The following is a 27415-nucleotide window of genomic DNA, read 5'->3' on the forward strand; positions in this document are numbered from 1 at the left end:
GGTTGTGCACCTGTTGTAATCTGCATGCTTAAAAGAGGGGACGGGGGCCCAACCCCGTTTTAAAATCCACTTCTGCGCATTTACATTTGCTCCACGTGTAGGCGTGCTGACAAAGACAGTGCTATTGTGTTTTGTCATGGAAGGTAGTGAAGAACGGTATATCGTAAATGGCACGCTATAAACAGCAGCCGTGATCGGAAATTTAGGAAATATGTCCACCCGGCGGGATCCCACTGGACCGACCGCATCGTCGCTCAGTCAGTATTGACAGCGAGCGATGGTTAGAGGGGTCCCGGCCGCCGCCGCTGCCGCCGCCGCTGCCGCCGCCGCCGCCGCCGCCGCCGTCGCCTGGCTCTGGCCCGTGGCGCTGGGTCCGCAGCGCAGTAGGACCGGCTGGCGTCTGTGGCAGCAGACCCTCTCACCACTCGCCAGGCATGAGCGATCCGATTCTGCACGCTGACCCAAACGAGCCCTCCGTGTTTATCTTACCTTGCCAGTACCAGCTGCCGACAGCGCCAATGAAGAGACGGTCGCCGTCCTGCCAAAGGAAAACACAGCTATCAGCTGCGACAAACGACTCGCAGCGCCCGCAGGGGACGTATCACTCGGCGCGCCTGGAGGGTGGCGAGCAGTAGGTCAGGCTCACACTGACCATGGACGGTAGGTCAGAGTGGTACTGGTCCTGGATAGTGCGCCAGGCTGATACTGATCCTGGACGGTAGGTCAGAGTGGTACTGGTCCTGGATAGTGCGCCGGGCTGATACTGATCCTGGACGGTAGGTCAGAGTGGTACTGGTCCTGGATAGTGCACCAGGCTGATACTGATCCTGGACGGTAGGTCAGAGTGGTTCTGGTCCTGGATAGTGCACCAGGCTGATACTGATCCTGGACGGTAGGTCAGAGTGGTTCTGGTCCTGGATAGTGCGCCAGGCTGATACTGATCCTGACGGTAGGTCAGAGTGGTTCTGGTCCTGGATAGTGCGCCAGGCTGATACTGATCCTGGACGGTAGGTCAGAGTGGTACTGATCCTGGATAGTGCGCCAGGCTGATACTGATCCTGGATGGTAGGTCAGAGTGGTACTGGTCCTGGATAGTGGGCCAGGCTGATACTGACCCTGCAGACAACTTCGGACCAAGTGGCGGTCTGATACCTTTATCATGTACCGGTACAATGCCGCCGTTAGTGCGTGAAGTTGAGCATTTGTGGTAGTAGTTATTGGCTGCACTTAACAGGACAATAAAGCTTTAACCTACGTGTCCACTTTACAAAGAACTATCGGCATCATCACGACCACCGAATTTCGTATCCTCGAGACAAGCAATGCCCCCATCCACCGAGAGATGTCACTGACCGGCGGCATTCTTGCCGCCACACTGAGCCGCCACCCACCCGATCTGATTTAGCGCCATTGGTCCGTCGGGTATCCCATCCCCATGCGGGGAGACGCGGCGTGAGCGGGGGCAGGGGTTTATGCCGCACGCAGGCTTCATCTCACAGAACCCGACCTTTCCGCCAGCAGCAGTTCCGTACCGCCCGCGGGGTTACAACAGTTTATCCGCCCATGATACGCAAGAACAAGACGCCCACAAATATTTTGTTTGACCCCCGATACCCCCGCACCACCACCACGGGCCAGCCTTAAAATTAGTCGTCCGCACGCACCATGGTCTGAGTAGGCGAACAACAAAGGCTCGCGAAACACGTGCCCCCAGAAGCAGTCGGCCGTTGGGGGAGGGGGCAGACGCGGGTACGGCCGGCGGCAGGCCGTCTCCGTAAAACGACGGTTCGAGTCATGATTCCGGTGTTTTCCGACTGTATCGTCGGCGGCGGCTGGCTGCCTTACTTAGCTAAAGGTTTGTTTGTTGTTACTTGCGTGCCGTTATAGTGGCCGGACTCTGTGATCGAACCCCATTGCTGTGCCTCTACCAATAACAAGTTAACTTACATACCTGACAGTCATAGGCAAAATAATCATTAGAACGAACCATTATATGGGGAAGAGAGCGTGACGCTAAACCTGGGGTGTGCTTGACTAGTAGAGCATTCCTAAATTACTACAAAGGGTTTCGGAGCCGCATCTATCCTATTGATGCGCTGCTGTGCTAGCGTCAAAAATTCACTTCTGCGAAGTGGACTTATCTAACGAGCGTTATCAGCTGCACTGTGTATCAGGATAGGCAGGCAGGAAATGACGCGTCTTACTGCCCGCATTGCAGCCGGCTACGAGCATGCGCAGTGTCGGTGATTCCTCCAAACCCCGTTAGTGCTAGCCAGGTCGCCGGTTCCGCCGGCCGGCCATACCATCTGTCATGAGCGTCACGTGACATGACCTGGGAGCGACGCCAGGTCAGCGGCGGGCGGCGGTGACGGATGGTCCGCGTGCGTCACCTCTGACGGATGACCGCATAGCGCGCAGTCATAGGTGTCGTTAGGCACCGCGCCTAACTGGCTCACACACGGCACGGAGGCGCCAATCATTCATCGCGGATTTACGAGATTTTCAAGAGCATAACCTGCCGAGAGTTTCATAACATTCAATCATCATTCTATGTGTATCATACGTTTATTTTTCAAGGCCTTTGGGCTGATTGACTTCGAGTCCAATCCACATTTACACGCCGCTTTTAAGACGTGCGACGGAAGTTACAGGTAGTTAGCGGCTAACAATCATGGGTCTTGTACCTAACAAACTGAATTTAAGGGAACTAGTCTCTAACAATCCCCATGTTTATACGATAAATTCGTCAACAGGTCAACGCTGATGAGGTAAATTTGGTCGCATCTTCCGTGATACGCTGATTAGCGAAGGTGTCTCTGCAGGGTCCAGTGAGTCACCACACCTCCCTGCCCAGGTCAGTCAGTTACAGACTGTTATGGCTGACAGGCACCTCAACTTCTCCGTTGTTCCCGCGGGGATGGGATATAGGTGCTAGACTCCTTACCAGGTGACGCTGGGCAAGAGTCTCAGAGCGAGCATTTTGTCTAGCCCGAATGGCATAGAAAGATCCGCATGCGACGGGCCATCAAAGGCCTACTCGGGCCCGTGACGATGCATCACACGCTCTCCTGTGCCGTCTGTCCAGGGGTGGGAAGCGAACCTGTCCGAAGAGCTGCGAGGCACAGCTTGGGTGTTAGGTTCAGGGCATTCGCCGTCGCGACACGCTCAGCTTAACAGTTCGCTGTCCCAAAAGCCCCGGTGGAAAAAAGGAAAAAAGATAAGACGAAACTAGGTGGAGGAAGTTCCTGAGTGCCACCATTGGCAGCCTACCATCAAACTATGAGGAAACTGGCGGGCATCTGATATGCATTGCATACCAGTGGAAAGGGAGACCGACATCGATCTACTTGCTTTCTTGCCACATCTAGTTGTCATCGAGTGGTTGCCAGAAAAGCAAAGAGGATCAGATCACTGTGCATTTACCTTGTTAATAGCAGATCCGAACCCAGCTTGGCAGAATCCTTGACGGTGGTAGCCCCAGCCGTCTGGTGGCAAACGTGCGGTTTAAAACGTGCATGTTCTCGTGCATAGACATTTCGTGAATCGCTTGCGCTACGCATTTAAGCTACAACACATTTGAAGCCATGAAACCATATCACAATTTTGCGAGAGCTGCTACACCACTAGTCACGTGATGAATGCCAGCTCAGTCGTTCGTCTTTGAGAACTGGGCCGTCATCAATCGGGCTGTTGAGAACTGAGACTTAACTTTGAATTAAGATTGTCGTTTCTCTATGACCCAAGTGATTCGAGGCGTGCGTCTTCCCCTGTCCTCAGGCAGTCATGGGTGGCGAGAGCCCTTTACACTCTTCTTTGAAAAGGATTGCATCTACGGTATTCTGAAAGCCAGTGATAGCTCGTGTTACGTGGCCACGAAATGGTAAATCCGGGGGCATGTATTCACACCCCCTCCCCCTCCCTTGGGCCGAAGGGGTACCAAAATCTTCAAAACCAAAAGCTCGGCATAAAAATAAAAGAAAGTTGACCTCCAGAAATGACGTGGACGAAGCCGGCGGATCACTTCGGCGAAGGATATTTTGACGATTAAAAAATAAGAATCTGGAAATGAAGTGTCCGAAATCCGGGGACTTCTTTGTGAGGGGTGGGGGGCACCAAGTTCCAGGGGGTACCATAATGAAGCGTGGCCCCTCCCTTCACGAAATCCTGGATTCGCCCCAGACCCATGGCCTTCATCGCATCACTTTAATTAGTCGTAGCTTGGACCCAATCAAAAACAAACATATTTTGATCGAGATTGTCGGACGGCATGTTAAGATTGCGACGTTTGGTTCACTTTTTTCTATAGGAGTCTGCACAGCGTCACGACGAAAAAATCACGCATTTACCTGTTCTGCAAGGAGAATACTCCTCGATCTTGGAGAATCCGTCTTTGGCCACGTAGCACGTGCCGACGGGCTCACGGCGCTCCTGGTTCCTGGAGAACCAGAGATAGCGGGGAGCGCACGCCTGCGAACAAGCAGCCCCGAGTCAGACAGCACGACAGTACAGCAAACAATCACATTGCGACTATATGGCGACCACACGTGACGGAAGGGTTGGTACCCGATCTACGTGATGTGCCCTGCGCCAAGTCATCCGACCCTGCTCGGTTGCGCTCCTGTCGAGGGAGAGCTACACGCGTAAGGAGCGCGGCTCGACCCTACCGGGGGCGCTTCTGTCGACGGACAGCTACACGCGTGGGGAGCGCGGTCTGAGGCGGCCCGACCCTGCTCGGTCGCGCTCCTGTCGAGGGAGAGTTAGTTACACATGTGAGGAGCGCGGTCTGAGGCGGCCCGACCCTGCTCGGTTGCGCTCCTGTCGAGGGAGAGCTACACATGTGAGGAGCGCGGTTTGAGGCGGCCCGACCCTGCTCGGACGCGCTCCTTTCGAAGGAGTGGCGGGACCGCGCTCAGACCGCGTTCCTACACAATGGCGGGACCGCGCTCAGACCGCGCTCCTGCACAGTGGCGGCCGCCATAGACCGCGCTCCTACACAGTGGCGGGACCGCGTTCAGACCGCGCTCCTATACAGTGGCGGGACCGCGTTCAGACCGCGCTCCTGTACAGTGGCGGCCGCCATAGACCGCGCTCCTGCACAGTGGCGGCCGCCATGGACCGCGCTCCTATACAGTGGCGGGACCGCGCTCAGACCGCGCTCCTGCACAGTGGCGGCCGCCATAGACTGCGCTCCTACACAGTGGCGGCCGCCATAGACCGCGCTCCTACACAGTGGCGGGACCGCGTTCAGACCGCGCTCCTGCACAGTGGCGGCCGCCATAGACTGCGCTCCTACACGGTGGCGGCCGCCATAGACCGCGCTCCTACACAGTGGCGGGACCGCGCTCAGACCGCGCTCCTGCACAGTGGCGGCCGCCATAGACCGCGCTCCTACACATGTGAGGGGCGCGGTCTGAGGCGGTCGGGTGACAGCACCGGAGTCGTGACGGTGATGGGAACCGACAGGACGCCCGGTGGACAAGTGGTCCGGATCGCCGTCCAGCTGGCTCCGGTCTGCCACCAGGCGGCGGGTGGCGCGCTGGGCGCCGCCGGCCGGTGCTGGCGTCCAGCCGTCCGCCGGTCGGCGCCTTTCATCCGACAGCGGGGAGCGGCGCCGGCCGCTGTGCCGCCCGGCCGGCCGGCGGGTAACATTACGGCCAGATGTCGCCGCGCCGACCGCCGCCGGACAGTGGCCTGTTGTCGGCCAACTTCGGGGCGCATAGTGGGAGGGACGGGTGAGGCAGCCTGGCGCGGTCCGACGCACCCAATGCGCAGCTTTGGTCTGGGTCAGGCCTGCTAGCGGGGTGGCCAGCAGCTGTCTTGGATGGCCAGTAGCTGTCTTGGTAGCAGCTGTAGTAACGCAGACTATACAGGCTATGCACAGTTGTAGCACAACGTTAAGAGAGCATAAGTGCTCTACAGTCCGTGCAAAGACACGGATCACGTAATGTGATACAAACCTCTCACGTTTGCATAATGTTTCAAGACGAGGAAAAATAAATCACAGGCAAGGCCAGTCCAGAAGTCACATTCAAAGCACTGGGAGATTAGCCACGCCTTATGTAGGGTATACAGTGTGTTTGTGATAAATGAACGCCGGCGTCAGCCGTGCGGGTGGTCCGCCGGATTAACGCGTGTGGAGTGACATTGATCACTAGCGAACATCACCAGTTCGATTGTGTGTATGGACGTACGCGAGTGACTACACACTCCGCACTCACAAACACGCTAGAATCCAGCACTATTATAATGTAATTGGACAAAATGATATCAGCACCTTCGGCTTGAGGAACGGGCGGCGTGAGTTGTTCAGTGAATTAGCGAGGGACATTATTCACATAGATAAGATGGTAGTGTTAGTTTTATTCCTCGGAGAATAACCAGGAGAATGGAGATATAGTTGGGTTGATATTACGGCAACATGTCTATACCGAGACAATAGCAGGAGTTAGAGCACTTCTGTCATTGTTTCGATAAAGCCATGTTGCCGAAATATTGACCCAACTATATCTCCATTCTCCTTTTTTTTCTCCGAGAAATAAGGTTAATATTACTGTCTTATCTATGTAAAAGACGGCGAGAATGCAAGTTCTGTACGCAAGCAGAGGCACCATGACCGGGTTTATGGATTGGTTGCGATCAAACATTTATATCTGAGAATCATCCATGTCCTACAAGAAGGATATACAAACGCCGATGACGCCGTCGATTTCACACCCACGAACTTATAGGCACAAACATGGCCGTGAAGGAGCAGTCATCGAGCTCGGAGGAGTCACACGCTCTACAGGTCATATTTCAGACTGCGTTGAAACACTCCACTGGTGAGTGATCTAGCCTGCTGGTTTGATCAAAGCTTGGTATGCACCGCACCAGCTTCCAGTCAACAACGACTCAATACGGGCCGCTCCTCACCGCCCGGCGCACCAAACCTAACCAGTCACCACTCCACACCGCACTAAAACCCCATGCTCCCAGGATGTTTACCCATGTAACCTCATCGGCAGTGTGCTGCGACTCTCCGGTTAGCATAGCTTGTCAGACACCGGCTGGTCCTGACTCAAGACGAAACGAGGGAACAGGCTGTGTCTGTCTGTCTGTCTGTCTGTCTGTCTGTCTGTCTGTCTGTCTGTCTGATCGACTGTCTGACTGTCTGACTGACTGTCTGTCTAGACAGACAGTCTGTCTGACTGATCGACTGTCTGACTGACTGTCTGACTGTCTGACTGTCTGACTGACTGACAGACTGACGGACTGACTGACTGACAGACTGACTGACTGACTGACTGACTGACTGACTGACAGACTGACTGACTGACTGACTGACTGACTGACTGACTGACTGACTGACTGACTGACTGACTGACTGACTGACTGACTGACTGACTGACTGACTGACTGACTGACTGACTGACTGACTGACTGACTGACTGACTGACTGACTGACTGACTGTCTGACTGTCTGTCTGCCTGTCTGACTGCCGTCATTGTGCAGCGGCGTGCCGTGGTGACCAGACCACCTCGGAAGCCGCACTTGTGGCAAACACAAAACACGGTGACGGTATGATGACGTTGGCAAGACTGTGGCTTCAAGGGTGTTTTTGGGTGGGACAGCCACGTCATTTCCGCTCTTGTGGAAGTGCGGTCCTGACTGATAGATGCTGTACTATCTGCGTGGTCATACCTTGGCACGTGGCACGGGGGCCCATGGGACCCAAGTCAGCTTGCGTCATGGTGTTCTGATGACACTTGTGCTATCGTTTAGCCGTGAAGGCAGTCAGGCGTGCAGGCGCGACATCTGTCGATGCTCTGTGACATCTTCATGCGTCAATCTAAACCAAACCCGACACCCAAACGCGGTCGGTCCTCGGCAGAGAAACGACCCAAACAGGACATAATCATAACTCGGGGACTTAGTTGAACTACGGTCAGCACGCAGCGAGTACATGTGTACCGATCCTGCATCGTCTCAAACGGGTTCATCGAGACGCCACAGCGTTGTGCAATGTACAAAGTAGGCCTGCAGCGTAGGGTTTCACCAATAGCGTCCTTTATCCTTGCATATAGCTCACTGTGGACGCCCTTATCAACCCGCTACTTCTATACAATTTGCATCATTTTTCCCGGGGCATGCAACACACAGTGATCAGCGCCGTCGATATCCTTCCAAAAACCCGCTATAGGGCTCATTAATTCATATTTTTTAACATTCACAAGTTTCTGTTACACAGAAAATCGAACTTAACAAGTTGCATCAACAGCATCAAGCCTGCTGATGCACATGTTCTCGGCGGCCATTTTTACATGACACATAAACGTAAGTTTTCGGAAGCACGCCGGCTGTTGAGGTCAGTCCGCAGGTGAGCGCATGAGGGGCGAGCTGTGAGGACTCACCACCACGACTCCTGTGTTGTTCACCCCCGGCGACGACGCCACCATAGCGCCGAACCACTGGCCCGACTTGTCGTCCATCGGCCGGCCGGACGCCACGTTGTTCCCTGCAACAACACGTGCAGATGCTGTGCCATAGCCTCCTTGGTGCCAGCACTGCCACTCAGGGACATAGTCAGAAAACAGCCAGAGGAGGTGCGTCATTTAGTGCAGTAAGCTAGATTACCATACCAGTTACGTAGCCGTATTGTATTTTACCCGTTAAGTTGCACTATCGCAAAAGGTGCATCTAGAATTCGCACCTTTTTAGCATTAGCGACGGCGAAAGAACAGATGAGCGCCCGGGCCACAGCGTGACCTGAGTTCAAATCCAGGCCCCACGTGGGAGCCAAAAACGCTCACCACTTGGCCGTCACGAGCCCACTGGTTCTCGATTTCATGGACAATATCGTCAAACCCCAAAGTTACAAATTTGTTTCTTTTCAGTAAAGCGGCATTTCTTTCCTGTGTACCTTCTTTGCGTCGGAGCCATCACTAAATTATATTACCCTTAGAGTTTTAAGTGATGACAGGTGAAACGCCCACGCAATCACGTCCGGTTGACATCTGCACGTGGTTTTGGGAAGTTCAATATTGTGATCGTTCTTACTTTTTTGTTGGATGAACCTGTTGAATACGAAGAGTTTAGGCTCTCAGAATACCGCGAATCAAAGCCAACTAGTGTAGTGCAAATATCGTCTGCTAATTTTATGCAGTGCACAAAACCCACTGCAGCGACTCCAAAATTGAAACGGCTGCACCGCAACACTATCCAGTTGCACCGCACTTCAATTTACCGCGTTGTGTTCAGCTACATCCGCTTCAGCTGTATTGTTTGTGGGGACACTGGAACAGCTCCAGACGGGAGGACAACGATTTCGTTGACTTCAATGGTCCAGTTAGTTTATACAAGAGCAATTGTGTAAATACACAACGGAAGAAACATACAAACGGAGAGTGGGCCTGGGCGCGGGGAGGTGAAGGCGGAAGGCACAAGGAAAAATGGCAGTAAAAGGCGGGTAGGATAGCATCATGGGATATAAGAAAATATATAAAGGAGATTTGAGGGGAGAGAAACTTAAAAGATTAAAAATGAGAGTAAGAGCGGGAGAGAAAAGAGAGAAGGAGAGAGAGAGAGAGAGGGGGGGGGGGGAGGGAGAGAGGACGGAGAGGGGAAGACACAGGGGGAGACAAGCGGCGGGAGGCGGTGTTAAGGCCACTATCCGCGCCGTCGAGACCAGCCGCCAGCGGGAGGGAGGCGGGGAGGCACCAGCGACCCTCCCCGGCCGGGCAGCGGGAGGGAGGCGGGGTGGCACCAGCGACCCTCCCCGGCCGGGCAGCGGGAGGGAGGCGGGGAGGCACCAGCGACCCTCCCCGGCCTGGCAGCGGGAGGGAGGCGGTGTGGCACCAGCGACCCTCCCCGGCCGGGCAGCGGGAGGGAGGCGGGGAGGCACCAGCGACCCTCCCCGGCCGGGCAGCGGGAGGGAGGCGGGGTGGCACCAGCGACCCTCCCCGGCCGGGCAGCGGGAGGGAGGCGGGGTGGCACCAGCGACCCTCCCCGGCCGGGCAGATCGGGAGGGAGGCGGGGGTGGCACCAGCGACCCTCCCCGGCCGGGCGGGCCGACGAGCGCGCCGCTAACCGCCGCTGTATTTCACCGGGACAGCCGGGCGGTCAGGCCGGCAGGATGGCCGGCCGATTATTTTAATGCTGACCCCGGTGGGAGGGCCGGCCTCGTCGCCTCTGACGGACGGCTGTTGTTCCGTCGCGGCCGGCGGCGGTGTTCCGGCGGCGCGGCCGCCACGTCCCGCCGGGCTCCAGTGGTACGTACGGCCGCCGGCCGCCGGCATGTCGCACCTCTGGTCCGGCAGACTGCCGCCGTCAGCCGAGGCGTGCCGAGGTGCCGGCCGCACGGTAACAATTTCAGCGGGCGCAAAAAGCCGGCGGAGGCCTGATTGCATGCTTACAGACGGGATTAACGGGCTGACATGGAGATATGGCGGAAGCAAAACACCATGTGCCACAGCAGCGCCGTTTTTGTTCGAGTTAACAAGGTAGCGCAGATTTGATCCAATGAAGACGTGGACTGACTGGCACGGAACAGGCCACGTAGCGGTTGCCGGCAAGCACAAAAGCCGCGGATGTAGGTTGAACCGCCCTTTGCTGAAGTAACGCGGGGTGTGGTCTATGAGTTGTGATGAGTGCATCACACTAGGACCGTTTGTTCACCGCCCGACCGTCGGGGCACATGTGGGTGGTGAGGCGTCCGAGAAAGCTTCGATCCTTCGATTTGGGCTTAGCTACGGTTTGAATCTTAATCGCATTGATACGCCATTAAAAAGCACAGACTGACTTTCACGAGTGTCTCAACCTAGCAGTCCGCTGTGCTGACAGAAACAAACATCCCAGTGAGAAGCCCCGCCGCGCATGGGCGCCTTCAGCTAACCACTTCAAGAGATCTTCCAGATGAGCCTCCTGAGCCCTTCCGCGGGAGACGCCGCCCGCTCATCCCAGCCGCCACCTCGCCAGCTCCGCGTCCTGTGCCGGCGCCGGCGCCGCACTGCCCGTGGCCGGCTGAGTGACGCGGCCGTAACGTCGGTCAGCGCCGGGTCACGCTGCCATCGCGGCGCTCCGATCTCGGCGCGGCGATCCCAGCGCGGTGATTTGGGCGCGGCGGTCGCTGTCGGCGCTCCCCGGATGCCAGAAACTGGGCCGACCGGCGAGCCGACCCCATACTGATCAGCGGCGGCCGGCGAGGCGAGCCGAAGCAGCTCGCCTCCGGACGCCGGCGGCTCAAGCGGCTGAGCGCCGGGCCGACGAACCGCCGCCGCCGCCGCCGCCGCCGCCGCCGCCGCCGAGTTACGCCGAGACAAACCGCCTCACTGGAGCCGCCATTGTGAGCACGTCAGGTGTGAGCGGTCGGCGTCCGTGGCACGTGGCTGGTGATTTATTCCGACGATGCGCGTGTGTCGTGCACGAGCTCGTGCGCGGCAGGGGTACTGGGCAATCTCGGCCTGTGTGACGCTTCGCGATGACTCGCGGAGAGCTTGCGTAGGCATGGGTGGCGGAGGTTGGAGCAATGTGGCCCACAGAGGTGGTCAGTCCCGAAGCTCGTGTCTCGCAGGTTGGCGTGCCTGAACGGTTTGGATGCCACGGAGCGGGTCTATGTCCCGGGGAATGCCGACGGCTCCTCAGAGTGTCTCGGTTCTCACGGACGACGCAGCCGCCATAAAGCGCGTCATCGCGTCCCAGTCGATGGCACGCCAGGCAGCGCCCCTCCCCGCTCGCCTCCCGTGGAGCGCGGCTTCACCCGGCCATCTGGCAGCGGTCGTGACGTGACGTCCGTCTCCACGGGTCCCAGAGGTCAGGACCGGACCGGAACGCCAGCCCGCCGGCAGCGGCGCTGGCCGGGGTCGCTGGCCGTCGGCGCGCCCCCGACAGACGTACCATCCGTCTGACCAGCTGTCTCGGACGCGGCTTAGTGGCGACAGCACATCGCGAGGATCTCTCGCGCGGCACGGGGCACGCGACCGGGAGCGGTTCCGCACTGCCGTCGGTCTGGTCTGATCTGATCTGATCTGATGTGATGTGATGTGATGTGATGTGATGTGATGTGATTTGATTTGATTTGATTTGATTTGATCTGATTTGATTTGACTTGATTTGATTTGATCTGATCTGATCTGATCTGATCTGATTTGATCTGCTTGGACCTGGTTTCATCCCTGCCGATCGGGCCCGGTCGCGTGACCTGTGCGACTCGGCGTACAATGTTTGCTTTCGGCGCACGTGACTGGGGCAACGTTGGTGCGGAGCCGACTCCGGCGCCAAACGGCGACCTCAGGTCATCGCCTCGGGGCCGGCTGTTTAGAGTGCCAGAGACCCTAGGTCACCGTCCCCGCGAGGTCACCAGCGTCGCGCCTGCCCCGAGGCTGGCGCTGTCGTCACTGGGACCGGCGTGACTGACTCATCCTGACCGGACAAACAGTGGGCACGCTCTTCCAGTGAAACAAACGCGACGTTTGTTCGGTCCTCCCCTGTTTCGTGCGATCCGACGTATGTTTGCATGTGTTCACGGCAATTGTGTGAAACCCCAAGTGGTGGACGGCGGACAAACAGAGCACCGATGACGGAGGTTTGTTGAGGATGTTGGCAGCCGTGAGCTGAATAACGGATAAGTGCGCCACATGCAACGGGAACGACGTGCTCGCCAGGCAAAGTGCTGCCAGTCAGACAAAGTGATGAACTGGAAGGACGCACCCCAGGACCAGGGCAACGAATTATGGACGCGCGACCCGACGATCCAGTAAAGGTAGCACTGCAAACAGCATGTGAATTCCTTGCAGTATATCAAACTGTATCTGATCATCCCTGCATGAACATGCTGTATGTGCTACAGTGCATGCACATATGGCAGCGCTCGCTCCACACGTAAGAGCAGCCTCCGTTCGTGCATTCGTTTGAGCTTGTTCGAGCGGCCTCTTGTGTGCGCTCGGACCTGACCCGTTCCGATGACTCTGCTCCCCGTGCCCGACATGTGACGGACCGGCCTGGCGCGGCGCCGGGCGCCAGTAATGTACCGCCGGCTGCCGGCGATTGATCCACGTCGGCAGCCTCCGCCGCTCGGCTCGTTCCCTTTCTTTCCTACTCAGTCCGGCCCATTGTATTATAATACGGGCGGGCTGTGAGCTGGGCACCGCGATCGCGACTCCCGCTGCTATACCGCCGGCGCGTCCGATGGTAGCGGCCCGGCCCTTGACCCCGTGGACGGAGCTTCTGCTCGGTGGCTCCGCTGCCCCCCGCCCCCCACCCCCGCCCCCTCCCTCGCTGCCACATATCTGCAGCTGCAGACATCACATGGCCGTGAATGCGGCGTTATGTTGTTCGACGTTATCGACCGCGATGATGACAAGTTATCGGCATCGATGATAGGGCTGCTCCTTCTGAAAGCGTGCACTCACTCGTGCTGCAACCACCCGAGTATTCAGTCACCGATACGCGGTCTCACCTTGGCCGTTCTGTACGTGCGTGACGCAAAGTCCGGACCTAACACTGTTGTACACACTGGTTCGTTGTTTTTTCAAACTGATCCGGCGACAGGTATTTGTGAGCAGATGACACTAATATCTGTCTCGCACCGCTGGAAAGAAAATAATGTTTTTTTTTTCTAAGCCAGCGTTGTGATATGCTGACTCTTGCTCGGCTGCTGATGCAGGTCGCTTGGCGATTTAAGCCTAATGAGAAGCAATGGAAAATATCTAATATCGCATCAACAACGCGCACGTTATCTTGACGCCAGCTGACATTAAGCCAGTGTTAGCCCAGCTTGCATGGGTACGCCGTGACATCAGTTGCCTGACGTAACAGCATGGGCGTCCACATGACTTGGCTGTTGGCTTGACTGCCGCGTCGCCCGACCACTTCCGGTGCGGTCGCGCCAGGTTGCGGCGACGGCGCGAGCGCCGCAGCCCTGACAGCCGGCGTATGTACCGCAGGTGGGCACGAGCTGCGGCGCCGGGTCACCGGGTCACCGCCGACCCAAAACACGGCACGGCGGGGAGCGGCGGCATCAAGCCGTCGGCCCAGCGCCGGCTCCGAACGGCCGGCGGGCGCCCGTCCGAGGCGGACCCACGGCGACGGCTGGCCGCGGCTCCGGCAGCGGCGTGCTTCCCCGGAGAGAACTGGCTGTGGCGTTCCGCTCGCGCCGACACCGACCGGCTGAAGGCTCAGTGAGGTGCCGATAAGGCCGCGGAGTGGTGCGCGGCGCGTGCCGCCCGTGCAGCGGCCGGCCCGGCCCGGCCGTCGGCGGGGCATTGGACGGCCGAACTCGGCCGGCTCGGCCTGGCCCGGCCCGGCCGTCGGCGGGGCATCGGACGGCCGCGCTCGGAGACCGATCCCGGAAGCCGCCGCTGCGTGCCGAGCGTATGCACTCGTAAATATCCGGCCACCACGTATAACAATCGGCGGAGCGGAGCCGGTGCATAATCCGCCCGACTCCATGGGAGTCTGAGGCTGAGTTGTGATTAAGTGTCTGAGTGCACACGACAGCCAACACACGAACCAAGCGCTGTGACCTGCTTCCCCATCCGCTGCCCCGCGCGTAACCGATGGGCGTGGATGCCGGGCCGGCGCTATGTCCTCGTGGGACACCGGTATTCTGGGCACGAACCCAAGACGCGGCGTGTTTTTCGATTCCGTATGCAGATGAGGATTTAGCGTCAAGAATGTCGCCCCGTGCCCGATGGAGGCCGGATTTTGCGTGTAGGCCGGTCTGGTGCATCGGAGATCATCCCGCCGACTCGACCACATCCGGTATTCAAGTAGTGTATATGTTACGGTACCCTGTTACGCTGCTGACGCCCGTGAACTATAACAGAGATGCCACTGCTGTACGCGCCTGGAGCGTGTACAACATGGTGGACGCGGACGGAGTGCGTCTGAGTGGAGGGCAGCTACATTTCATCCCCTTGCCGCCCGGAAACGATAAAACACCGTCTCCACCGCATCGCACAGAATGAAGAGGCACAAAGCTTTTCCCAATCTACCGCAACTGTTCCCAACCTGACGTACGCGTCAGGTTGGGAACAGTTGCGGTCAGTTGACGTACGCGTCGTCAGGTTCCATAAGGCTCTCCTCGTGCCGTACCAGCAGCGGGACCGGGCCCCAGGAGCTGCCCTTGTCGCTGGCGGCCATCGCTGGACGCTGGTCGGCCCGGTAGGCCGGGGCGCAGAGCTGTTTATTTATATCGCGCGGGTCCGAGCCGGCGGGGATCCGGGCGCTGGAGCCCTATCAGGGGACGCTGGTGCACCGATGGGCCTCACCACGGTGTCATCAGTTCAACAGCGCAGTAGATACGACTGCCGCGCGCCCGTGGGTTGCGACGAATTCTATTCCTGCCGCTTCTTGCTGAATTCAGAACCGATGAGATGGGATGATGTACAAAACAGCGCCGGTGGCGGCTCAGTAACATTCAAGCTGACGGCTGAGATCACCTTCGAAGTGAGACTAATGGGCAAGCAATTGCCGGCGCGCGTTATCGGCCAGCGGGGGCGGCGGCCACCGGCACACGAGCCTCAGTCCTCGCGGCAGGGACAGCCGCTCACCTTTCACGTCGAAAGGAATCTGCTGGCAGTTTCGGAGTCGCGAGGCGTCGCTGGACGGCGGCTCGGCGCTGCACTTGTAGACGGCTCCTCCCCTGACCACGCCCGGCTGGGTCGTGGCGGCTTGGGGCGCCCCCACCAGCACCCTGCGCACGCAGAGCGGGGCGACGGTCAGCACCTGCCTGGCAATGAACGCCACGCCTGGAGCTCCGCAGGGCCCAGTACAGGGAGAGAGGGGAGAAGGAGACGCCGGGAAGAGGGAGTAGAAAAGACGGGCATGCATACGGACAGACGGAAGCGGAAGTCTCTGTAAGTGTATACGAGGAGCGTCTGCCAGTCGATAAGTCGCCCGCCCCCCCCCCCCCCCGACCGCTCACCCCCCCCCCCCACACACACACTCACTCACTCACTCACTCACTCACTCACTCACTCACTCACTCACTCACTCACTCTCTCTCCTTCCTCCCTTTCTCTCTCTCTCTCTTTTTTCTCTCTCTCTCCCATGCACGGAGAGTGAGGGACCACGACCAAACATCACTCTTGCTTCTCTTTCGCATCTGGTGTTAACGAAGCCGATCCCTAAGTCCAGGACCGGTGGCAGGGTTCAGATACTAGCATGCCTGACCCGATGCTCCCAGAATACCCCACAAACTAGAGGAGATTCAGCGCTTAATATTGTATCGTACCAGAGCTGTGCCTCTAATTCCAGCATTGCTATTTTAACGGCGCACATTCAGGGCTCACCCGCTAGAAGTTCGCGCCACCCCCAACCCCTACCCCAAAAACAACAGGACACGGCACCTAGCAAGAGTGGTCCCACTTTCCCGTCTGACATCACTGTCGACGTTGAGATCAGCGTCGACTACGTCATGCTGCGTTCCTTCTTCACTGCGCGAGCCCGCGTCCTGAGGTAGTGAGGTGCGCCACATCTGCCCTTACTGCCTACCTATCGCTGGTTTCGAGGTTTGGTCAGTTCTGACGCGCTGGGTTGATGACCCATTTCACTTCCGTTTATCCCATTTGGCCTTTTTGTACGTATTTTCACACAACATTGCCAGAGGAAGGGTCGCAAAGCTGAGTTTTGTATGAAGTGTAAACGTCCATCTAACCTGATAAACACATGCCGCCCTGGGGGTCCCATCAAAGGCCATCATTCTCTTCACGGCATCACACTGATGATTGATCCATGAGTTGAGCTCAAACAAGAGCCAACTGGCTTCTGCGCCTCCCTCCAGGAGAGCCCAGATCTAGCGCCCAGAAATGTCAGCAGTTCACCACACCGCTTGATCCCGGACGAACGCACCGCCTCTGATTCGTTCGGATCGCAGCAACGCACGCACCGCACTACACTCCGCTAGGATCATATCTCCGCCGTCTGTGGTCCCCCACCGACACGTCAGACAGCGTGCTGCCAACGCGTGTCGGACAGCAACATGCGCGTGGTCCCGCCAGCGGTCTGTGGTCCCACCGACTCGTGTGGAACATCAGACAACGTGCTACCAGCACGTGTCTTGGACAACAACAACAACACGAGTGGTCCCGCCGGCGGCTGGTCCGCGGCCGGCGGCCATTCATTCGACAGCCTGGTAGCGCGTCTCAATTACCAGATAGCTGATCAGGGAAGACCTCCCTGCTCGAGTGGGTCCCGACCGCCAAACCGCCATCTGATTGGGCCGGGCTATTTACACCGGTGAGACGGCCCGAGAGAGGGGAGGGAGGGAGAGAGAGGGAGAGAGAGAAGGAGAGAGGGGGAAAGGGAGAGGGAGGGAGAGAGAGCGGGAGAGAGGGAGAGAGAAGGAGAGGGCGAGAGAGAGAGAGAGGGAGAGAGAGAGAGAGGGGAGAGAGAGAAGGAAAGAAACAAGAAGGGGAAAAGGAGACAGTTAGGGTCAAACGAAAAAAGGGAAGACGAAGGGAGTAGAAACAAAATAACGAAAAGAACGAGATGGGGCTGGAGAGAGGAGAAAGAATGGAGAAAATCGTTGGTACGCGGCGACCGACCATGTCCGGACACCCCTCTCCAGCAACGGTGCCGTACCATTATCTGTTTCGAATTTCCTGGTGGGACCGCCGGAAGATGCGGATGCGGGGGCGTGACGTCCGGCGACCGGCCGCCGCACTGCGCCGCCCAAGGGCCGCCACCGCGCCAGCGGCGGTGCAGCCAACGCGCCTGACGCCTCTCGATCAGAGCCCGACCAGGCTCGCAGATACATTGGTCACAACAGCGACAGATATTCTGATATTCTGATCCGCTGTCCATTTAATGTAATATGTTGTCCCCCACCGGCAAAGCGCAGTCCAACGCATCGATATGACAACACTGCATGACAAGAGCGGTCCATATCAGGGGCTCACAATCATTCACCCCTTCCCCGTCCTCAATTTCTCCGGCAAGGAACAAAGCCGAGTCAGTGCCGATGGCCCGCAAAAAGGCGGGCGCACTATGAATCACAGCCCTCTGCGAGCTACAAAGGGGAGACGATGGCACGCCTCCAGGTCTGCTTTTTCCGCCGGCGCGTGCCTCTGATCCGCGGCGTTCAATCCGTGTTCAGACTGGGCGGATCCTGCGGTTGCGGAAGGCCGGCTCGAGTGCGGCGGCTTGGCGGTGTTCCAGCCGCCGAACCGTCCCTCCAGTGTAAACAAGCAGGTCGTGTCAACTGCGGTCACCGGGACCGACGGCCCATGTTTCGCGTGCGGTGTAACGCCGCCGTCAGAGAACACGCGTCGTGACTAAGCGCTTGCCCCTGCCCTTCCGTTAATTAAACCGTTGCACAGACCTTACGATCCGTTTGAAAATACGCTTGCAGCTCCTCCCCCACAACGTGGGTGTTGTTTGGAAAAGACAGCTACCTAGGGCAACGCAATCCATTAAAATGACAGGAAATTAGCGCAGCCACTCGACTCCTCGCAACTTAGTTAGGGGTATGGTAATGGCCCTTACTAACGGAACTCTATGAAAATGGTATGTTCAGATTTGTTTCTAACACTGGGCCCAGTCAAGTTTAATGTTTCGATTCATTTCAGGCCCCAAGAGCTTCAGCTCAGTTTCGAGAGTCTTCTACCTTATAAGAATGCTGCAAAATGCATCCAAGTTTCCAGACCTTGAAATAAAAGAAAAAAGTAAAGTAAAATAAAAAAGTAAAGCGACTTCTTCCAGTGTTTGCCACAAGCCACACAAACATTTCCTCCTACAGCGGCGTTCCAGTCATACATAGGAAAATTGCATCTTGCATACACACTCAAGATGCATTATTTTCCAGACATCTAAAAACCGGTAGCGTTTCCATCTCATCCTAGGAAGAATATCGCCAAGATCCTCTCGCAAGTATGGACCGATGGCAAGACGAGCATTTCCAGCTGTGGAAAAAAGAGCCGCGGCCGCAGACATGAGTAAAGCATCACCATCTGCGGTAGAAACCCTTATATGATCTCCATAGAAACATATCATTGGAATAGTACCTAAACAGCAGTAAGCCGATGAAATTGCATAGTACGATGAAAGCCTTGCAAAAAGCGGCATTAGCTGTCAAGGAATGTCAGCTCTAGGTATGTGTCTCTCGTTAACATATATTTCCAGTGTTCTTTCATCGCATTTTACTTGCGATAGTGTGGTGACTCAAGAAAGGAAGAACGTGGAAGGGAGGAAGAAGTACATTTCAGGCAACACTTTAAGCTTTGCTGATTGTTTTATCGGTAACTAGTATCGACGTAAAGAAGGGCAGACGCGAACAAAACTTGTAAAATGTCCAACACTTTCTCTGACGTGATGTATGCTACCCCAAAAACATCAAGTTTTCAGAAACACCAACCTGCCGCTGTCGTCGATTGCAGCATTTGTAACTTGCTGGGCCTGGCGTTACGTATGCAGAGCTGGATACACCCTTGTGCTCTTCCCATACGCTGCCGCGCGTGTAGAGCACAACGCCAGCGGTAGCGTATAGATGATGAACATCACCGTCTCAGCTACGCGTGAATAACGGCGGTAAGAGAGAACTTCATCCCATCGCAGACAGTGAAAGTGCTATTTATAGCAGCAGTGGAGTCGGAACGTATCACGATGAGCGCGCTGAATACTAATCACGTTCGCGCTGTGCGTTTACGAGTTACGCGTTACGTGAGGTGAGGTCCTGCCGCCCTTTTCATCGGGATGTATACATCATACCGAAGAATGTTTGCTCAATAACCCGGCTGGCACTGCATGATAAATATCCGAAGACGCATAACTGACTGCTAGACACCCTGCTTCGTTGCGCTTTAAGATGGATGCGGGTACGTGAACTGACGGGCAATGCTCGCACCTCAGGTGCAGATAAATGTCCCCAGCATGTGCTTATCGTACCTTCAGCCTCCTTGGACAAACACATGAACAATGAAGAGAATGTGAGCTGCATCGCATGCTTCGGGATGGGCGCATTCCAAACTGCCACGCCCAGGCGACAAGCGGGACGAAGAGGGTACCAGTTGAAGTGACATTTGCCTTCCTGCTGATAATGTCAAATGCCAGGATTCACACAATACGTGGATGGCATGGGAGCTTTACGAAGCACTCAGCTGCGGAGGCTGTGTGCAGTCACCTGCCTCTCACTCTGGCAGGACGGGCGGGCACCGCGTGAAGTCGAAGCCGGCACCTTCTGGTAACCCGGACGCCCAGAAAAAGTTAAAATGGTAAAGCTGGCAGTAGCGGGTAACGCTGTTTGACTCATATCATGAGAAATTACTAGTTCTTCTTTGTAACAATCAGCAGGAGTGGACAGTGCTAAACAGAGTGATTACTTTCATAGAGGTGTTAAAATGTGCGTATTTAGAAGAAATTCGGTGCGGCCACCGTATCGCGTTCTCCATCTATGATAGCTATTTGACTGGGCAACTGAAAGACCATCACTGAACCCTGATGTAATGAACACCGAAACGTTAGAACCGACGCCCATACTTATAAACTCAACGCTGATACTTATAGTTAGTTTAAATCAAACAACACCTACGCTCACACAGAAATGCCAATGTCAAACATTTCAGGTGGCTGTGGGCCATCTATCCCCGTGTCCCCTTCACCCCTGCTAACCGAGTCCCCCCTCGACCGCCTCAGATGAGGACGGACAACGTCAAGTGTTCGACAGATGGCGGCTTCCGGTCGCCCCCTTCCGTCTCCCGTTTCAGCTCCCCCCTCGGCTCCGCGCGTCTCCGGCCTGCCCAATTATTCCCCGTCTGGCCAGCCTCCCGTTTCCACGGAGGGTCGGCAGCGCTAGAGACGCATCGTTTGGACAGCCGAAATCAGTGCCTCCGCTCTCTCGCAGCTGTCTGAACGGTGCCCCCGATGTTCTCAGTCGCCGGGATTTTGAGCCCGGACCACGCAGCGTTTCGAGACATTGGGCGGTGGTTGCTGAGACCGCCTCAGAGGTGGCAGCCGGTGTTGGAGCTCCGGCCTGCAAATCACGCCAGTCGAAGCACACAGCTGGTGTAGGATCAGCCAAGGCGTGGCTGTATAGGCGGGTCTCATTCCAGACCAGGCAAAAAATGTCGCTCGTCTCAGGTTCGTGGGAACCGGCGTCGGTCTGTCCTGGAGCACGGGGTGGCAGTGACAGGGACAGCGCAATGTGATGCTGAGGCAGCAGTGAGTCCGCCGGCCATCACAGACGGGACGGCAGCCCAGTAACAAGCTGAGGTGAAAATTAGCCGCCAGCGCGGGTAAATGGCGTGAAGGGAGCGTACGTATCGTAAAGACCGCGGCCTGGAGTGATGCCGTCAGCTGAGCCTCTGTTTCTCTACCGGCCGTTCACCTGATAACCACAGCAACTGAATGCATCGATAATGATCATAGTACTTGTAGCCGTGGGTTTTCAGTAGTATCTAAATCGCACTGATAACATGTGAACTGATGCAGAGAACACGTCAACGTCACTCCATGCGTCTCTCTTTCAATGGCTCGGTCTCATCGACCACGCCGATAAATGTGCTTGCTTCACCCTGAGAGCAGGTGGTGCAAAACACCAACACAGTTCTCCAGCTGGGCAGGCGACTGTCTCAGTGTGTGGATGCAGTGACGGCGAGACATCCGGGGACGAGTGCGGACGTGCAGCAGACGTCTGGATGGGCGCCTGGCCACAAACCCATCAGGCCTGTCTGCATACGCCAGCTGGAGAGCAATTTTGGGACACGAAAGCACAACCAGATGATAAATGGCAGAATGTGTCGCGGCAAATGAAGCCTTGTCTACTTTTGAGCTGCTGGTGTTTTACTTAGGAGACGTCTTTGCTTTGCCCAAGGTAACACAAGATGTAATGCCTGAATTTTGTGTACGATTAATTGTTAGCGGTCTGGTACTCATGTAATTGCTGCTGGTGTTTTACTTAGGAAATGTCTTTGCTTTGCCCAAGGCAGTACAAAACGCAATGCATGAATTTTGGGTACGCCTAATTATTAGCGGTCTGGTATTCATGTATTTTCCCGCATGTTATCATCAGAAAAGCTCGTAGAAATTCGCACATATCGAACAAATTTTCTAAGATCATGCTACGGAGAGGCGAACTTTCAATGTGTTGTTAGTGGTCGCACGCGCGAGTCCCTGTTCGTTTGCACTTCTGCACTGCCTTTAAAAAATGGCTGTAACGCCCTTTCGTTTGCACTTCTGCACTTTCTTTTAAAGTAAAAATGTAGCGCCTGAGTTATTGTTGTCCAATGGCAGAGCTTCTTAAACACTGTAAGCGTAACTCGAAGCGGTGTTGATTGAAATCACAAATGCGCTCTCCTGTCGTGTGTCGCCAAGCGGCATTTCGCTGCCGATCGTTGGTGTTTGTTTTGACGGGAACGGGAATGTAACTGGATGTTCGAGTTGAGCGACCTCGAAATAGCCCTACCTAAGCTTAACCCCCTATTTGACCTCGGTATCGGCCGTCGTTGCGTCGCAGGTGGCCTCAGTGATATCCCAGCGAGGCGTTGTGACCTCAGCACTAGCCTAGCGCGCTTCCCAATTTGTACCCCGGTACCAACACGAGCGTACAGATATCAGTGCGATTGCGTTACTATCTTCGGCAAAGGGCGGCCTCAGCCGAACACCCCGGGCGGGTTCCGGCGTCGCCAGGACGCTGGAACCCCACCTTTTCCGGCTATTCCATAAACAGACGGTCGGCCGTCAGATAAACAGAGCCATGGTCGCCGCGTGTTAAGGTCACCGTCCTCTGCACCCCAGAGATGTAGGGCCGTGTCAGTGATGCTCCGGCCCAGCCGAGTTACGCTGGATTACGCTGGATTACGCTGGATTACGCTGCGCTTGCGGCGGACTGGACCGCAACGGGATAGCCCGCAGTCTAAAAACAGGACTTAGAGCATTAGAGTAATATTTGAAACTTGAAAAGCTGTCGTAAAATTGCGATTCTGACCCAGCACTTGGATATCGCCGGCATAAAGGGGGTTGGTACAATCCATTGAGGGGTTTGAACATCTCCCGAACCGTTCATTCAACCGCATCTCCCGAACCGTTCATTACATTGTCATGAAATCTGGAATGGCTTGGTTTTATTCTCGCATGCACCTGAGCTGAGAATTCCCGGTACCTGCCTTGGCTGGACACTGACCTATGGCCGCACCCTTTGACCTCGCTTGCATAACTCTGTGGCGAACATAAGGCAAATGTTGATTTGTTAATCGTTCTCAACTTGGTGCGCATCAGATGTGCTCACGTAAGGTTTTGAAGATGTGAAGTGGTCATGTATGGAAGAGATAAATTACCGTCACCTTTCCCCAAGACCATTTGAGGTCATGGCCAGAGTAAGTGAGATCTTCTAAGCAGAGAAGACCTAAGATATAATCAAACTTGCCATAAGATGCTAACATAGCATCTAAAAGGATCTAAATGACGTCAAGTTAGTCTCACCAAAGCGGCTCTGGTGTGAATGATGATATCTGGGTCATTAAGATTCGGCTCATTGCAAGTAATTCTAAAGTTTTCATTTGCGTCTTCCACAAACACCAAATAATGATTGATTGACTTTTCACAATGTGAAAATGCCAAAAAGTGCATGTGGATCTTAAGAGAAAAGTTATTCTGAGTTAACTTCATGTGAAGTCGTAAAATGAACTAAGTTACCAAAAACCCTAAAATCGACATTCAGTACCACTTGTCGTAAACAGTAGAATGTTTTGACCTGCATCAGCTTGCCTCCGCTTCGAGTCACGTTGAACGACAAAATACCTGGATTTGGGCCGTTTGAGCGGATCTGACCGATCACCGATGTCCAGAGGCACCGTTAGCGATGGGGAGAACAGCACCGATAGCATGTCTAGTGAGAACTGGTGTATACGGGAACCGGAAGAGGCACAACACCATGACCAGTGTAACAGAGGTGAGTCACGATTTATGGGCGCTGCACGACCTTCAGCAGTCGGTGCGCGCTAAAACCCCAAATCATCATCACGAGCCACGAGCAGGCTGTCGTCCTGTTTTTTTTTGTGCCTGAAAATCGGGTAAGGAATTGGCAAAGGAGTAAATAACCTGTCCCATCAAGCCCCGCGCATGCTGATTTACACATCGTGGTGTCTAGATTGCCACAGCATGTGCCAATGTCATATTGACGGAGCGTTAGTCTACCGATTATACCGAGTACCGAGTGCCAGCGCGCATGGAAGGAAAAACCAAATACGTTTAGTCACTGATCCACGACGAGCAAAAACTGTTCACTAAAAGGAAATTTTCACGCAACAGATCTGGACGAGTGAATCCTAAAATAATCCCAATTTTTCACTTCGTCCTTGACCGTAAAGTAATAAACTGAAGCATTCACAAACGAGGCGCCACTCCAGCGCATCCGCTTCCCATAGAACCCGTGTTTGGACCCATTTTCCAAAATCATTACAACGCCAAGACCAAGCTCCCATGAAAGATGAATGAAAAGTGAAATAGTTGAATAAGTCGCAGCTTTTGCATGCCTCTAACTAGTTAGCAATTTCGCTGTCCGACCAAGCTCTCAAACAGGGAGAACGCCGTTATTCCCGCCTCACTAAGCTATGTGCGCAGTGAAATCAATCTATGCTGCACATTCGCCATCAACCTGACGAACTTTCGATCTGCGGAATGATATTTGGTCTCTTGGCAGACCGGTAGCATATGGAAAACCGACACACACAGCTGGTCAGCATCATACGGTTTCCGCACCAAATAATTTACAAAGGTTGACCACCCATCTGATAAGGTCGGAGAACTAATGAAACAATTCACTTTCGACACGCGAGCCACTTAATATCCGTCTGAGATTTGTACAGATAGCACTTGACGCTTGAGGCGAATTACCTCTGGCGCGGGCGCACGTGACCTGTTCCGGAGTGCCGGCGGCGGTCTCACAGCCGGTATTCCGCGCTTGGCTCGGCTGTAGCTGGTTTCCGTCACGCCAATGTCACGTTGCTTTCCAGCCCGGGCTATTAGCGTGTCCCCTTCGCAGTCGCTACTGACACATGATCTCACCTAAAATTACGCCGCCTATAAATACCGGCGGACGGGGTGGCACGAGATGCGAGTCTGAGTGCGCCGGTCATGCGCGTACTCGACCGCCGGCGGGTTTTGTTCAGCTCTCATGGCGAGCGCGACCAGGGTTTGGATAGTGGGGGAGGGGAGCTTTTCTAGCATTGAAGAGAAGGATAGGTACAGAAGAGCAAGAAGTTTCACAGGTTTTTTAGGCGCGTAAAAGTTTATTTCAATCATTCAGACTACCGTGAAGATGGACGTTGCAATCAACAGCACCCGTCTGAGATGTCTGTCGTTTTTTAAAATTCATGATCGCCTTTTTAGTACTGAGTCACATTTATCCTCTATTAGACAAAGCTTCGCCAGTTGTGCGTGCTGCAGCGACAGCAGCGTTTTGGCTGCTCAGCTCTTGACCGCTGAAGGAGAATACAAATCAAGAAGAGATCGCTTCCATACCGATGAGAAAGCAATCCCAGCTCTTTAACGTTACAATGTATTCAACACACACACACACACACACACACACACACACACACACACACATATATATATATATATATATATATATATATATATATATATATATATATATATATATATATATGTATGTATGTATATTTAAACTTATGCATACATAAGAATATTGAGTACACATAATAAAGAGTAATGCATACACAGATCGGAGTGTTATTGCAGGAAGCTGGTAAGTGGTGTATCAACCAAGTTCAGATGTCTGCGGATGGTCACAACAGGTCATGACCGATTTAAACCTTGTCACAATTTTGGTCAGAAATAATGTACAATGGTTTTTAAGAACACCAGCTTCCGGCAACTTATGGAGAACTTACGCAAGGCATATGATTTTTTTGTCGTTGGAAGGTGTAATCTAAGACAGCGCTGGAATTCCTGTCCGAGTGATGGCTATATGTTCACCAGACATTCCCCTATCATTTTAGTTCAGTCTGAGCTCTCTGGGACGCCTTTGTGGAGAGCTGAGGGGAGGTCACCACTCACAAGCGTGATAATGCTAGCTTTATACGACGCTTTGTCAAAACGTCCAAGTCGTCCGAAGAGGTTGTCGTGGCTGAAGTGATGCGTGGCGTAATTGTAACATTGCCACTACTTACTTCACGTAACAAAACACTTGCCGCTGCTGCGGTCGCATACACCATTCACGTGCTAATCAGGAACACCTACCTCGCCACAGGCGATGCTGATGCGGCTGAGAGCGCGGGTCACTTCAAGCGAGACTGGTGTCACGTTACATACGTGCTAATAGTCGTCGAATCACTAGGCACGATACTCATTGGCGGTGTGACTCGTCCAGGTCGTTGGTGACACCATGGCCTTTTCATGGCTACGTAGCCGTTTAACAACATAGCCACAAGCATGTTCTATAACGCAATAATGCAATTATAAACATAATGCTCTAACTTTTAAAAAATTATAGAAAACTACTGCAGAAACGGAGCCGGTGCGCGCGCGCCCACACACACACACACACACACACACACACACACACACACACACACAGACACACACACACACACACACACACACACACACACACACACACACACACACACACACACACACACACACACACACACACACACACACACACACACACACACACACACACACACACACACACACACACACACACACACACACACACACACACACACACACACACACACACACACACATACGTCCATTCACAAGCGTTACAGCTGTCATGTGAGGGTTGCGGCGGCAGTATCTGGGTTTTGGTGTTGCATCTGGTTATTGAGAACAAAGCTTGTTTTCGCACGTCATTGCATACATGAAGCTAGCTTATTGCAGCTGAGATTGATGGCATTCATACCGACCTACAGGTAATCATGTAACAGCCAAAAATGAATATGCCCCATACCATGTTTCCATACCGTGTATTGATCAGTCCTGCCGTGGCCCGAAGCTAGAATTAAGTCCATGTTTCTCTCGTATCTGGATTTAAGGAAAACTAAACCTCTTGTGGCGAAAATTGGCACAAGCAGCTAAAGTCCGCCCACTAGTGACGGCTAGATGGCACATGCTCATGCCCTGCTTCGGAGACCGGTTCAGCGCCAGCAATGTAGCGGCTAGTATTGGTGGCAATGCTCTCACCAGCTTCCTCGCAGGTCGGTGTAGGCAGCCACGCTGAACCCGAACATGGTGCGCTCCTGGCCGCGGTACACCACCCAGCCCTCCATGTCCACGTTGTAGGCGCGCACACAGAGTGCCAGGCCGAGAAGCCGGCACGCCGCCAGGACCGCCGCCATCGGGCCTGACCTGGCCCGACCCGATCGCCCTCAGGGCAGCACCGGACCCCCGCGTACACGCCGACGCGCCAGCCAACGCCGCTCCTCCCTCAGCGCCCTCCTGGCACGCACTGTTTACACAGTGGGTGAGACGTCT

The 27415-nt window shown here is 55.0% G+C and overlaps 2 protein-coding genes across 3 annotated transcripts in view; both read right to left on the reverse strand.

The window, feature by feature from the left end:
• LOC119109084 (NAD kinase) overlaps nucleotides 1–27415 on the reverse strand; it is a 115587-nt gene that overhangs the window by 17793 nt on the left and 70379 nt on the right. The window lies entirely within an intron of this gene.
• LOC119109086 (integrin alpha-PS2) lies at nucleotides 396–27361 on the reverse strand. The gene is made up of 6 exons (XM_037232624.1): nucleotides 27125–27361; nucleotides 15529–15671; nucleotides 8392–8495; nucleotides 4347–4467; nucleotides 3424–3485; nucleotides 396–538 (listed from the first exon to the last, which is right to left on the reverse strand). Exons 1-6 carry the CDS (start codon nucleotides 27277–27279, stop codon nucleotides 419–421), a joined length of 705 nt encoding a protein of 234 aa, XP_037088519.1. The 5' UTR covers nucleotides 27280–27361; the 3' UTR covers nucleotides 396–418.

Source organism: Pollicipes pollicipes, unplaced genomic scaffold (assembly GCF_011947565.3).
Source record: "Pollicipes pollicipes isolate AB1234 unplaced genomic scaffold, Ppol_2.1 Scaffold_7231;HRSCAF=8579_pilon_pilon_pilon, whole genome shotgun sequence".
Lineage (NCBI taxonomy): Eukaryota > Metazoa > Arthropoda > Thecostraca > Pollicipedomorpha > Pollicipedidae > Pollicipes > Pollicipes pollicipes.